The sequence below is a fragment of the Anolis sagrei genome, chromosome X (assembly GCF_037176765.1).
Source record: "Anolis sagrei isolate rAnoSag1 chromosome X, rAnoSag1.mat, whole genome shotgun sequence".
Lineage (NCBI taxonomy): Eukaryota > Metazoa > Chordata > Lepidosauria > Squamata > Dactyloidae > Anolis > Anolis sagrei.
Window position 1 is genome coordinate 85,958,834 of NC_090034.1, and position 13,715 is coordinate 85,972,548.

Consider the following 13,715-nt stretch of genomic DNA (forward strand, 5'->3'; position numbering starts at 1 on the left):
CCCTTTTCTTCCTTCCCCCCTCCCCTCCCCTCCCCCCTCGGCCCCATCCGGAGTCTCTCTCTCACCGATGCGGATGACATGGGGCATGGCGAGGCAGGGGGCCGCCTGGAGCCAGAGCAGAGCCACGAAGAGCCCCGAGGAAGAGGAGGAGAAGCCCGAAGACGAGGAAGAAGAAGAGGAAGAAGAGGAGGAGGAAGAGGACCCGCTTCGGTCCAGGAGCCTCGGTCGCGGGACCCGGCAGGTCCGCCGCATCCTGAGCAGGCGAGGCGCGGCTCTACACCTCCGGCTCCCGGGAAGAGGAGGAGGAGGAGGAAGAGAAGGAGGAGGAGGAGGAGGAGGAGCGGAGGAGGAGGAAGGCGAAGGGGAGGGGGGCAGGGGCACGGGGAGGGGGAGGAGGGGGGTCCGGGAGGCTCATGCTGGCAGCCGGGAGGAAGAGAGAGGAAGGGCGGACGGAGCACCGACAGGGAAGGGATGGGAAGGGAAAAGGAGACGTTCCCTCTGCCGCCAGCGCTCTCTTCCCTCTCTCTCTCTCTCTCTCCTCTCTTTCTTCTCTCTTTCGCCGCGACCGGAGAGGCGGCAGCGCTCCCTCCCGGCGCCGGACCGCCTGGCAGGGAGCGAGCGAGCGAGTGAGCGAGCGGGGGATCGAAGCCCCGAAGAGAAGGAGCCCAACGACGGCGCTCCGGAGGGTCCTTTCCCACCTTCCCTCCTTTCTCTCTCTTTCCTTCCCTCCTTCTCCCTCTCTTTCTCTCCTCCTCTCCCTCCTCCTCTATCTTCTGTCTTTCTCTGGCTCTCCTTCCCTCCTTCTTTCCTTCTCTCTCTCCCGATCACTCCTTTCTTTTTCTTTCGCTGTCCTTCCCTCTTATCTCTCTCTTTCTTTCCCTCCTTCCTCTCCTACTCTATCCCTCTTTCTCTCTGTGTCCTTCCCTCCTCTCTCTCTCTTTCTTTCCCTCCTTCCTCTCCTACTCTATCCCTCTTTCTCTCTGTGTCCTTCCCTCCTCTCCCTCTCTTTCTTTCCCTCCTTCCTCTCCTACTCTATCCCTCTTTCTCTCTGTGTCCCTCCCTCCTGTCTCTTTATTTTTTCCCCTCCTTCTCCCTCTCTTTCTCTCCTTCTCTCCCTCCTCCTCTATCTTCTGTCTTTCTCTGGCTCTCCTTCCCTCCTTCTTTCCTTCTCTCTCTCCCGATCACTCTTTTCTTTTTCCTTCACTGTCTTTCGCTGTCCTTCCCTCCTATCTCTCTCTTTCTTTCCCTCCTTCCTCTCCTACTCTATCCCTCTATCTCTCTGTGTCCTTCCCTCCTTTCTCTTTCTTTCCCTCCTTCTCCCTCTCTCTCCTTCTCTCCCTCCTCCTCTATCTTCTGCCTTTCTCTGGCTCTCCTTCCTTCCTTCTTTCCTTCTCTCTCTCTCCCGATCACTCCTTTCTTTTTCCTTCACTCTTTCGCTGTCCTTCCCTCCTATCTCTCTCTTTCTTTTCCTCCTTCCTCTCTTACTTTATCCCTCTTTCTCTCTGTCTTTCCCTCCTTCCTCTCCTACTCTATCCCTCTTTCTCTGTGTGTCTTTCCCTCCTTTCTCTTCCTTTCCCTCCTTCCTCTCCTACTCTATCCCTCTTTCTCTCTCTGTCTTTCCCTCCTTCCTCTCCTACTCTATCCCACTTTCTCTCTGTATCTTTCCCTCCTTTCTCTTTCTTTCCCTCCTTCCTCTCCTACTCTATCCCTCTTTCTCTCTCTGTCCTTCCCTCCTTTCTCTCTCTTTCTTTCCCTCCTTCCTTTCCTACTCTATACCTCTTTCTCTCTCTTTCCTTCCCTCCTTCTCCCCCTCTATCTCTCCTTCTCTCCCTCCTCTATCTTCTGTCTTTCTCTGGCTCTTCTTCCCTCCTTTCTCTCTCCTTTCCTTCTCTCTCTCTCTATCACTCCTTCTTTCCGTCTTTTTGCTTCACTGTCTTTTTCTGTCCTTCCCTCCTTTCTCTCTCTTTCTTTCCCTCCTTCCTCTCCTACTCTATCCCTCTTTCTCTCTCTGTCCTTCCCTCCTCCTCCTCTATCTCTCCTTCTCCCCCTCCTCCTCTATCTTCTGTCTTTCTCTGGCTCTTCTTCCCTCCTTTCTCTCTCCTTCTTTCCTTCTCTCTCTCTATCACTCCTTCTTTCCTTCTTTTTGCTTCACTGTCTTTCTCTGTCCTTCCCTCCTTTCGCTCTGTTTCTTTCCCTCCTTCCTTTCCTACTCTATCCCTCTTTCTCTCTCTGTCCTTCCCTCCTCCTCCTCTATCTCTCCTTCTCCTCCTCCTCCCCCCCCCCCTATCTTCTGTCGTTCTCTGGCTCTCCTTCCCTCCTTTCTCTCTCCTTCTTTCCTTTTCTCTCTCTCGGTATCACTCTTTATTTTCTTTCTATTTCTCTTCTTTCCTTCTTTCTCCTTCACTCTCTCTCTCTGTCCTTCTCTTTCCCCCTTCCCTCCTTCTTCTCTCTCTCCTTATCACTTCTTCTTTTTCCTTCACTGTCTTTCTCTGTCCTTCCCTCCTTTCTCTCGGTTTCTTTCCCTCCTTCCTTTCCTACTCTATACCTCTTTCTCTCTGTGTCCTTCCCTCCTTTCTCTCTCCTTCTTTCCTTCTCTCTTTTTTCTTCTTTCTCCTTCACTCTCTCTCTCTCTCTCTGCCCGCTCACTCTCCTTCCCTCCTTTCTCTCTCCTTTTCTTCTCTCTCTCCGTATCACTTCTTCTCTTTCCTCCTTCTTTCTTCTTTCCTTCTTTCGCCTTCACTCTCTCTTTCTTTCCTTCTCTCTCTCCCTACTCTATCCTTTCTTCCCTCCTCTCTCTCCTTCCCTCTTTCCTATATATCCTCTCTTTCTCTGCTTCTCCTTCCCTCCTTTCTCTCTCCTTCTTTCCTTCTCCTTCTTTCCCCTTTTATTCTATTCCTCTTTCTTCCCCCCTCCTTCTCCCTCTCTTTCGCTCTTTCCCTCCTTCTTTATCTTCTTTTTCTTTCTCTCCTTCCCTCCTTTCTCTCTCCTTTCCTTCTCTCTCTTTCTCTCAATGTCTTTCCCTCTTCTCTCCTTCTTTCCTTCTCTTTCTTTCCCCTTCACTTCTATTCTATTCTTCTTTCTTCCCCCCCTCTCCTTCTCCCTCTCTTTCGCTCTTTCCCCCCTTCTTTATCTTCTTTTTCTTTCTCCTTTCCTTCTCTCTCTTTCTCTCACTGTCTTTCCCTCCTGTCTCCTTTCCTTCTCTTTCTTTCCCCACTTATCCTTTCTTTCTGTTTCTCTCCACTTCCCTCCTCTATTCCTCTCTTCTTTTCCTCTCTATCCGAGACGGAAGCAGGGGGTGGGATGCCTGTCCGGCAGAAACTCGCTCTTCCTCCGCTTCCTCTTTCCGGGCTCCCTGCCTCCTTAAGGGCGGGCGCGGCGGGGCGGCACTCTGTTCATGCTCAGGGGCCGCGCGAGTGGAGAGTCCAGGCGGGAGCGGAGGCGGAGAGGGATTTCCAGGGGCCGTGGACGTGACGCCGGGAAGAAGGAGGGAGGGGGAGGGAGGGGGGCCAGGGAAGCCCTTGCCCTCTGCCCACGTGCAGAGCGCCCGCCCGGGTTTCCCAGGGAGGGGGGGGGAGAGGGAGAGAGACCCCTCCCCGGGCAGCAGACACTAACTAGAGGGAGGAGGAGGAGAAAGAGAAGAGTCCCTCCAGGTGCCTATCTTCCTCCTTTGGGCCAGTGGAGAAGGGTCCCAGTCTGTCGCGCCAAACCTTTGCATGTGTCCACTATGCAATCAAAGAATAATCACAATAGTAATGTGTTGTCCAAGGCTTTCATGGCCGGAATCTGTTGGATACAATCAAGCATGCATTTAGGGATACCCCTTTTCTCTGGTCACCATACTCTTGCTGAAAGCTAACACTCGCAACATTTTATTGCCCATCATAAAGGTTGCATGCTGGGATTCCAGCTGGGATGCTGGGAAAAGGTCTGGAGAACAAGCCCTATGAGGAGCGGCTTAAGGAGCTGGGCATGTTTAGCCTGAAGAAGAGAAGGCTGAGAGGGGATATGATAGCCATGTATAAATATGTGAGAGGAAGCCACAGGGAGGAGGGAGCAAGCTTGTTTTCTGCTTCCCTGGACAATGGCTTCAAACTATGAGAGAGGAGATTCCATCTGAACATGAAAAAGAACTTCCTGACTGTGAGAGCCGTTCAGCAGTGGAACTCTCTGTCCCAGAGTGTGGTGGAGGCTCCTTCTTGGAAGCTTTTAAACAGAGGCTAGATGGCCATCTGTCAGGGGCATTGGGATATTGTGCATCCCTGCACATTAAACATTCATTGTGGGGATGTGCAGTGTGCATTGAGCATCAGTGGGCATTTGATTGTGCAATGTCACAATTCTGTGGCCAGGCATAACTCCATGTGAGTAAAGCATTGCTGTGTCTCTTTGATGCAGGGTCACATCTCCTTTCCTTACGCAAAGGAATGCATCTCATAGTTTGCAAGGGGGCAACAACAAAGCTAATTTGGAATAAAGATATGAACTATGAGGAGTGGCTTAAAGAGCTGGGCTAGTTTAGCTTGAAGAAGAGAAGACTGAGAGGAGACATGATAGCCATTTATAAATATCTGAGGGGAAGTCATAGGGAGGAGGGAGCAAGCTTGTTTTCTGCTGCCCTGGAGACTAGGATGTGGAGCACTAGCTTCAAACTACAGGAAAGGAGATTCCACCTGAACATTAGGAAGAACTTCCTAACTGTGAGAGCTATCGATAAGTTGCTGAGCCAAATTCAAGATGCAGGTAATGACCTATAAAGCTCTAAATGGTTCGGGCCCCACCTATCTTCGCGATCGCATTTCCAACTATGAACCGGCACAAACTTTAAGATCCTCCGGAGAGGCCCTCCTCTCGCTCCCACCTCCATCACAAGCACGGTTGGTGGGAACAAGAGGGCCTTCTCAGTCACAGGTCTGGAGAACAAGCCCTATGAGGAGCGGCTTAAGGAGCTGGGCATGTTTAGCCCGAAGAAGAGAAGGCTGAGAGGAGATATGATAGCCATGTATAAATATGTGAGAGGAAGCCACAGGGAGGAGGGAGCAAGCTTGTTTTCTGCTTCCCTGGAGACTGGGACGCGGAAAAATGGCTTCAAACTACAAGAGAGGAGATTCCATCTGAACATGAGGAAGAACTTCGTGACTGTGAGAGCCGTTCAGCAGTGGAACTCTCTGCCCCAGAGTGTGGTGGAGGCTCCTTCTTTGGAAGCTTTTAAACAGAGGCTAGATGGCCATCTGTCAGGGGTGATTTGAATGCAATATTCCTGCTTCTTGGCAGGGGGTTGGACTGGATGGCCCATGAGGTCTCTTCCAACTCTTTGATTCTATGATTCTATATCAGAATGGACATTGCCTACCTGCAAATGCTCAAGTAGATTCCCTCTTTGAAGTGAGAAAGTTATAAAAGGGACCCCCTAGTCCTTTGTCTTCCCAGAACGTGTTCTCAGTGAAGAGTTAGCAGTAGTTATCTTCGTGATGTAACCGTACTCTGCATGCCGATAGCAGCCTACCTGTACCACAGGCCCTAATGTAGTTCCTAGCAATATTTTGGATTACATGAAACCCAAGATTTTTACCTGTATGATGATCTTCATACATGAGTTGTGAGTAAACTGTTTTATTATATTATTCTGGTGTTCTCGAGTTGTTATTTGCTTGCATGTGTTCTGGTTTGGGGGAGGCTGCATTGTTTGAATCAGTAGACCAGTGTTTCTCAACCTGGGGGTCGGGACCCCCAGGGAGGTCGCAAGGGAATGTCAGAGGGGTCGCCAAAGACCATCAGAAAACAGTATTTTCTGTTGGTCATGGGAGTTCTGTGTGAGAAGTTTGGATTAATTCTATTGTTGATGGGGTCCAGAATGCACTTTGATTGTAGGTGAACTATAAATCCCAACAACTACAACTCCCAAATGTCAAGGTCTATTTTCCCCAAACTCCACTAGTGTTTACATTTGGGCATATTGAATATTTGTGCCAAGTTAGGTCCAGATCCATCATTGTTTGAGTTCACAGTGCTCTCTGGATGCAAGTGAACTACAACTCCAAAACTCAAGGTCAATCCTTCCAGTATTTTCCATTGGTCATGGGAGTTCTGTGTGCCAAGTTTGGTTCAATTTCATCATTGGCGGAGTTCAGAATGCTATTTGATTGTAGGTTAACTATAAATCCCTGCAACTACAACTCCCAAATGACAAAATCGACCCCTCCAACCCCACCAGTAGTCAAATTTGGGCGTATTGGGTATTTGTGCCAAGTTTAGTCCAGTAAATGAAAATACATCCTGCAGATCAGGTGTTTACATTATGATTCATAACAGTAGGAAAATTACAATTATGAAGTAGCAACGAAAATAATTTGATGGTTGGGGGTCACCACAACATGAGGAACTGTAATAAGGGGTCGCGGCATTAGGAAGGTTGAGAACCACTGCAGTAGACTGACCTAAAAGGTTTAAATACCTTCACCTGAGTTAAACTCCTGTTTCACTCTTTTCTTTTCATACTCTCAGAGAGCCCGTCAGCTTTTGCAGCAACTCTGTTTGATGCTTTGTCTTTGCATATTCAGGCATTAGCATTATAAAAAACCAACAGAATCACTGGGTTGCTGTGAGTTTTCTGGGCTGTATGGCCATGTTCCAGAAGCATTCTCTCCTGATGTTTCGCCCACATCTATGGCAGGCATCCTCAGAGGTTGTGAAGGCTGTTGGAAATGAGACAAGTCAGGTTTATATATCTGTGGAATCCTGCCCAGGGTAGGAGAAAGAACTCTTGTCTGCTGGAGGCAAGTGTGAATGTTGCATTTGGCCACCTTGGTTAGCATTGAATGGCCTTGCAGCTTCAAAGTCTGGCTGTTTCTTGCCAGGGGGAATCCTTTGTTGGGAGGTGTTAGCTGGCCCTGATTGTTTCCTGTATTATTATAACAATAGTAATAATAGTGGAGCCACCAGTGGTGCAGCGTGTTAAACCTCTGAGCTGCTGAACTTGCTGACCAAAAGATCGACAGTTCTAATCCAGGGAGTGGGGTGAACTCAGGGGCGGCTCAACCCATTACGCAAAGTAAGCATTTGCAGTATAGTTGATTTTGCCCAGGGGCGCTCTTGAGGCACTCTTGGGGGAAAATAGACCTTGACGTATGCAAGTTGTAGTTACTGGGATATATAGTTCACCTACAATCAAAGAGCATTCCGAACTCTACCAATGATGGAATTGAACCAAATATGGCACACAGAACTCCCCTGATGAACAGAAAATATATATCAGTGATTGGTTGGGGGGGGGGGGGATACTGTTTGCTTACCATTGAAAATACCTAGGGCCACCTCTGGGTGAGCTCCTGCTGTTAGCCCCATCTTCTGCCAACCCAGCAGTTCAGAAACATGTAAATGTGAGTAGATCAATCAGTACTGCTTCTGCGGGAAGGTAAGGGCACTCCATGCAGTCATGCTGGCCACATGACCTTGGAGGTGTCTATGGACGACACCAGCTCTTCGGCTTAGAAATGGAGATAAGTACTACCCCCAGAGTCAGACATGATTAGATTTAATGTCAAGGAGAAACCTTTACCTTTAACCTAATAGTAATAGTAGTGGTAGTAATACCCCCAGGATTACAGGCTCATTGCCTTTGCAATCAAATAATAATAGTAATATTAGTAATAATAATATCCTCCCGGGATTGCAGGCTTGTCACCTTTGCATGGGTCCACTTTGCAATCAATTATTATTATTATTATTATTATTATTATTATTATTATTATCCTCTTGGGATTGCAGGCTTGTCACCTTTGACTGGGTCCACATTGCAATCAATTATTATTATTATTACTAGCCGTCCCCTGCCACGCATTGCTGTGGCCCACTCTAGTGGTAATGGGGGTTCTGTGTGGGAGGTTTGGCCCAATTCTATCGTTGGTGGGGTTCAGAATGCGTTTTGATTGTAGGTGAACTACAAATCCCAGCAACTGCAATTCCCAAATGTCAAGATTCTATTTTCCCGAAACTCCACCAGTGTTCACATTTGGGCATATTGAGTATTTGTGTAGAGTTTGGTCCAGATCCATCATTGTTTGAGTCCACAGTGCTCTCTGGAAGTAAGTGAACTACAACTCCAAAACCAAAGGACACTGCCCACCAAACCCTTCCAGTATTTTCTGTTGGTCGTGAGAGAACTGTGTGCCAAGTTTGGTTCCATTCCATCATTGGTGGGGTTCATAATGCTATTTGATTGTAGGTGAACTATAAATCCCAGCAACTACAACTCCCAAATGACAAAATCAAATTTTTTGAGTGAAGGACATACATTGGATTGTTAGGTGTCTTGTGTCCAAATTTGGTGTCAATTCATCTAGTGGTTTTTGAGTTCTGTTAATCCCACAAACGAATGTTACATTTTTATTTATATAAGGTAAAGGTAAAGGTAGTCCCCTGACATTAAGTCCAGTCATGTCTGACTCTGCCGAAGAGCCGGCATTGTCTGTAGACACCTCCAAGGTCATGTGGCCGGCATGACTGCATGGAGCGCCGTTACCTTCCCGCCAGAGCGGTACCTATTGATCTACTCACATTTACATGTTTTCGAACTGCTAGGTTGGCAGAAGCTAGGGCTAACAGCGGAAGCTCACGCCGCTCCCCGGAATTGAACCTGCGACCTTTCGATCAACAAGCTCAGCAGCTCAGTGCTTTAACCCACTGCGCCACCGGGGGCTCCATTTTTATTTATGATTTATTTATTTATTTATTTATAGATTATTATTATTATTATTATTATTATTATTATCCTCTCAGGATTGCAGGCTTGTTACCTTTGCATGGGTCCACTTTGCAATCCTCCTCATCATCATTCTCAGGATTGTGCCCACTTTGCACTCTGCACATGAGCTGGAGCCCATTCGCCCCACGAGTATTGCTATGTTGGTGCAAAAAATAAAAGCCCCCATTTCTACTTTTTTAACTTCAATGAAGACAAAGGAAGGACTTTTTTAAAGCTGAATAAATAAATGGAGAGTCAAGAATGAGGACTGAGTGGCAACAGAGACACAATTTGGGGAAAGTTATGCTCCCGAAAGTGCATCAAAGTGGTTCAGGAGCCAGATTTGGAACTCAAAGAGGTAAGGAAACTGAATTGAGAGGAAGAGGAAGAGGAAGAAGAGGGATTTCTGGGCCTGGAGCTCCCTCTACTGAAAGGCTGCCCGGCTCTCCGTATTTGAAGATGGGTTGCCAAGCTGAATTCACTCCACCCCAAAATACTCTCGCCTCTAGAAAGAGAATAAGGAAATTAAAATTCTGTTCAGGAGGAGGAGCCCACATGGTCCAAAACTCAAAATGGCTTATGATTGACTCAGGACACACACAAAAGAAGCTTATAATAGCGGGAGAGGATGTCAAAAGCAATACAAGAGACAATCTCCTTGGAGTGATAGAAGATTGGACCAAGAGTGACCCCACTCAGCAGAATTCAGAATTTCATAACAAGGCAAAGGTCAAAGGGAAGACACCAAGGAAAGTGACGGAAAGGGTATTTCTCAAGCATGGGCAAACTTGGGCCCTCCAAGTAGTTTGAACTTCAACTCCCACAATTCCTAGCAGCCTCAGGCCCCTTCCTTTTCCCCCTCAGCCGCTTAAGCGGCTGAGGGGGAAAAGGAAAGGGCCTGAGGCTGCTAGGAATTGTGGGAGTTGAAGTTCAAACCACCTGGAAGGCCCAAGTTTGCCTATACCTGGTCCTTCCTCTGCATTGCTCAAACTTTATAGTTTGACTTTCATCTGAGCTCTCCAATGTGCTGAAAAGGGCTTCCTTGGCCTGGGATGGTTTCATTGCAGGTTTCATTGCAGTTCAGATTAAGACTTATTAGTGACTTACATGAAGGGTTAGAAGGCATGATAATCAAGTTTGCAGACGACACCAAATTGGAAGGGATAGCCAGTACTCCAGAAGACAGGAGCAGGATTCAAAACGATCTTAACAGATTAGAGAGATGGGCCAAAACTAGCAAAATGAAGTTCAACGGTGACAAATGCAAGATACTCCACTTAGGCAGAAAAAAAAGAAATGCAAAGATACAGAATGGGGGATTCGTGGCTCGAGAGCAGTACGTGTGAAAAAGATCTTGGGGTTCTCATGGACAACAAGTTAAATATGAGGCAACAATGTGATGTGGCAGCAAAAAAGCCAATGGGATTTTGGCCTGCATCAAAAGGAGCATAGTGTTTAGGTTCAGGGATGTCCTGCTACCCCTCTATTCTGCCTTGGTTAGACACACCTGGAATATTGTGTCCCATTCTGGGTACCACAATTGAAGAGAGATATTGAGAAGCTGGAATGTGTCCAGAGGAGGGTGACTAAAATGATCAAGGGTCTGGAGAACAAGCCCTATGAGGAGTGGCTTTAAGAGCTGGACATGTTTAGCCTGAAGAAGAGAAGGCTGAGAGGAGATATGATAGCCATGAATAAATATGTGAGAGGAAGTCACAGGGAGGAGGGAGCAAGCTTGTTTTCCACTTCCCTGGAGACTAGGACGCGGAAAGGAGATTCCATCTGAATGTTAGGAAGAACTTCCTGACTGTGAGAGCTGTTCAGCAGTGGAACTCTCTGCTCCAGAGTGTGGTGGAGGCTCCTTCTTTGGAAGCTTTTAAACAGAGGCTGGATGGCCATCTGTCGGGGGTACTCTGAATGCAATTTTCCTGCTTCTTGGCAGGGGGTTGGACTGGATGGCCCATGAGGTCTATTCCAATTATATGATTCTAAGAATGCATCCACACCACAGAATGAATGCAATCTGGCCACATGTTAACATCCATGGCTCAAGGGTCTGGAGAACAAACCCTATGAGGAGGGGCTTAAAGTGCTGGGCATGTTTAGCCTGAAGAAGAGAAGGCTGAGAAGTACATTAGGAAGAACTTCCTGACTTTGAGAGCCATTCAGCAGTGGAACTCTCTGCCCCAGAGTGTGGTAGAGGCTCCTTCTTTGGAAGCTTTAAACAGAGGCTGGATGGCCATCTGTCAGGAGTACTTTAATTGCAATTTTCCCGCTTCTGGATGGCCCATGAGGTCTATTCCAACTCTATGATTCTATGATTCTAAGAGTGCATCCACACCGCAGCATGAATGCAGTCTGGCCACATTTTAACATCCATGGCTCATTGCTATGGGGTCCTGGGAGTTGTAGTTTGGAAAGGCACAAGTTTGCTTCTGCAGAGAAGGCCAAAAACCCAACCCATAGTGTTTCACTGTCATCTCCTTCTCCATCCCTAGCTGTCTATCTGTATCTTTGTGTTTACATATTTGTAAACAAAATAGCATTTTCATTCTTTCATGCACCGGGTAAAACAGGCCTCATTTTGCCTTGTCTCTCATTGCATGGCATTTGGGCTTCACCCGATCCCAGGCCCAGCCTCCGCTCATTGCCTGCCTTCCCGCCTTTGCTGAGTGTGTTTCTACCGATTTGTCAGGGAAGCCAAAGTGACTCTACAAAGTCATTGCTGTGTGTCTGGAAAAAGAGAGGTGAAAGCCGAGCCGGGAAATATATGGCCTGCCCAGAACGTGCCCTTGAAAGAACTACAGCTGTACTCTGCTGTGTCAGTTGGAAAATGAACACATTTCCACTCCACAAACACAATGGCAGAAAAGCCTTTAGATGTGCTGAGCAGCTGAAAAGCAGCAGGAGGCTGGCCAAAAGTGGCCTTTCTGGGAGGGAGAGTGGCCAATCCGGCCAGCTGGGGCATGGAATGAGACTGGCATGCATGGGTTCTTAGCTTTGGTTTGCTTCATTGCAATTCAGTCTAAGGGTGCAACTATACCGCAGAGTGAATGTGGTTTGGCACCATTTTAACTGCCACGGCTCAATGCTATGGGGTCCTGGGGGTTATAGTTTGCTGCCAAACCACATTCATTCTGCAGGGTAGGTGCACCCTCAGTCTGAAATGCAGTAGGCAGGGAGACGTCTGTTTTAGACTCCAGTGACTAAAACATTCCCAAATCTTAGGGGATGCACAGAGTGCAGAGGCACAAATGGAAGTCTTCTAGCAATGGATGCATCACTGATCATAGTAAAGGTAAAGGTTTCCCCTGACATTAAGTCTAGTCATGTCCGACTCTGGAAATGAGTTGGACATGACTAGACTTAATCTCCATTTCTAAGCCGAAGAGCCGGCGTTGTTAGTAGACACCTCCAAGGTCATGTGGTCAGCATGACTACAAGGAGTACTGCTACCTTCCCACTGAAGTAATACCTATTGATCTACTCACATTTGCATAGTTTTGAACTGCTAGGTTGGCAGAAGCTGGAGCTAACAGCAGGAGCTCTCCCTGCTCCCCGGATTTGAACTGCCAACCTTTTGGTCAGCAAGTTCAGCACCTCAGTGGTTTAACCAGCTGCGCCACCAGGGGCCCATCACTGATCATAGAATCCTAGAGTTGGGCCATCTAGTCCAACCCACTGCCATGCAGGAAAACTACAATCAAAGCCCTCCCGACAGATATCCATCCAGCCTCTGTTTAAAAGCCTCAAAGGCTGAGATCCAACATCAGGGCTACAAAGTGCAACCCTCCACATATGCACTGATTGTGTTGTACAACTGGATGCACAACCCAAGGAGCAACCAAGCACACACGTCCATCAGTGTGCGCATTGACCTTCACATCTGCATGGGCTGCTCTTGTGCGTCTGCAGACTTCAATTTGATGTTCTGCAAGAGACAAAAAAGGCAATTTGTCATCTATAGAAGACATTCACAGGTTTCAGGAATAACTCAAGATTGCAAAAAGCTGTTGCCAAATCTCAGGTTTAGGCAGCTTTTCATTGGCTCCAGTTTGAAGGCCAACAGCTGTTGCTTGGAGAGGAGAGGATGGAAGCTGGGCCATGTCACATTTGGGAGGGAGTCTCAGCAAAGGCCACCCATTGAAGATGGGGATCCTTGAAAGTTCACGGATGGAATATTCACAACCTTTGTCTCTAATGGCACCTGAGCATTTCCTGAGCCCAGCAGCTGCTCCCTATGCGGGATGGGTTTTTGCTCTGTCTTATGAGAAAGAGGAGAAAGAGGACAACTAAATAGGCCTCCCTGTTCTGCATCTCCCTGAAGCCTGAATTCCTAAAATGACAGGCCTCAAGGAAGCAGTGCACTTTTGGCAGCTGTTCCCTGCCTGGGGCAAAATGTGTTGCGGCCAACAGAGAGCGTGGAAAGTGCAAACTAATTAGGACAGCCAGGCAGGCAAGAAGCGCTGTTTACATGCATTATGCCGGTGCTGCAGGTGGGCTTCGGAAGTGACCCAAATCCCAGCTCCCAGGCTGCCCCCTCCCTTTTGTTCTCTTCTTCAGTGGGGCACAGAATCATGGAATCCTAGAAGAGACCTTAAGGACACATCCAGTCCAACCCACTTCTGCCAGGCAGGAAGACACAACCCGAGCCCTCCCAATAGGTGCCCATATCCAGCCTCTGCTTAAAAAGCTCCAGAGGAGACTCCACTGGACTCTGAGGCAGTCTATATTCTATTACAGTTAGAAGGGACCCTAAAAGGCCATCCGGTCCCGGCAGGCAGAAACCATCTAATCCAGTAGTTCTCAACCTTCCTAATGTCGCGACCCCTTAATACAGTTCCTCCTGTTGTGGTGACCCCCAACCATAACATTATGTTCATTGCTGCTTCATAACTGTAATTTTGTTACTGTTATTAATCATAATGTAAATATCTGATATGCAGGGTGTCAGATATTTGGCGCAAATATCCAA

General features: G+C 47.8%; 1 protein-coding gene across 2 annotated transcripts in view; it reads right to left on the reverse strand.

Moving 5' to 3' along the window:
- GRIK3 (glutamate ionotropic receptor kainate type subunit 3) overlaps positions 1-852 on the reverse strand; it is a 252,343-nt gene extending 251,491 nt beyond the window's left edge. Inside the window, exon 1 of one of the 2 annotated variants that reach the window (XM_060784031.2) lies at positions 66-851. In XM_060784031.2, coding sequence (XP_060640014.2) covers positions 66-252 — 187 coding nt within the window. In that variant the 5' untranslated portion in view covers positions 253-851. Of the gene's footprint in view, positions 1-65 lie in introns of both variants that reach the window. The other variant, XM_060784032.2, reaches the window with a different exon arrangement.
- Positions 853-13,715: the final 12,863 nt, after the last annotated feature.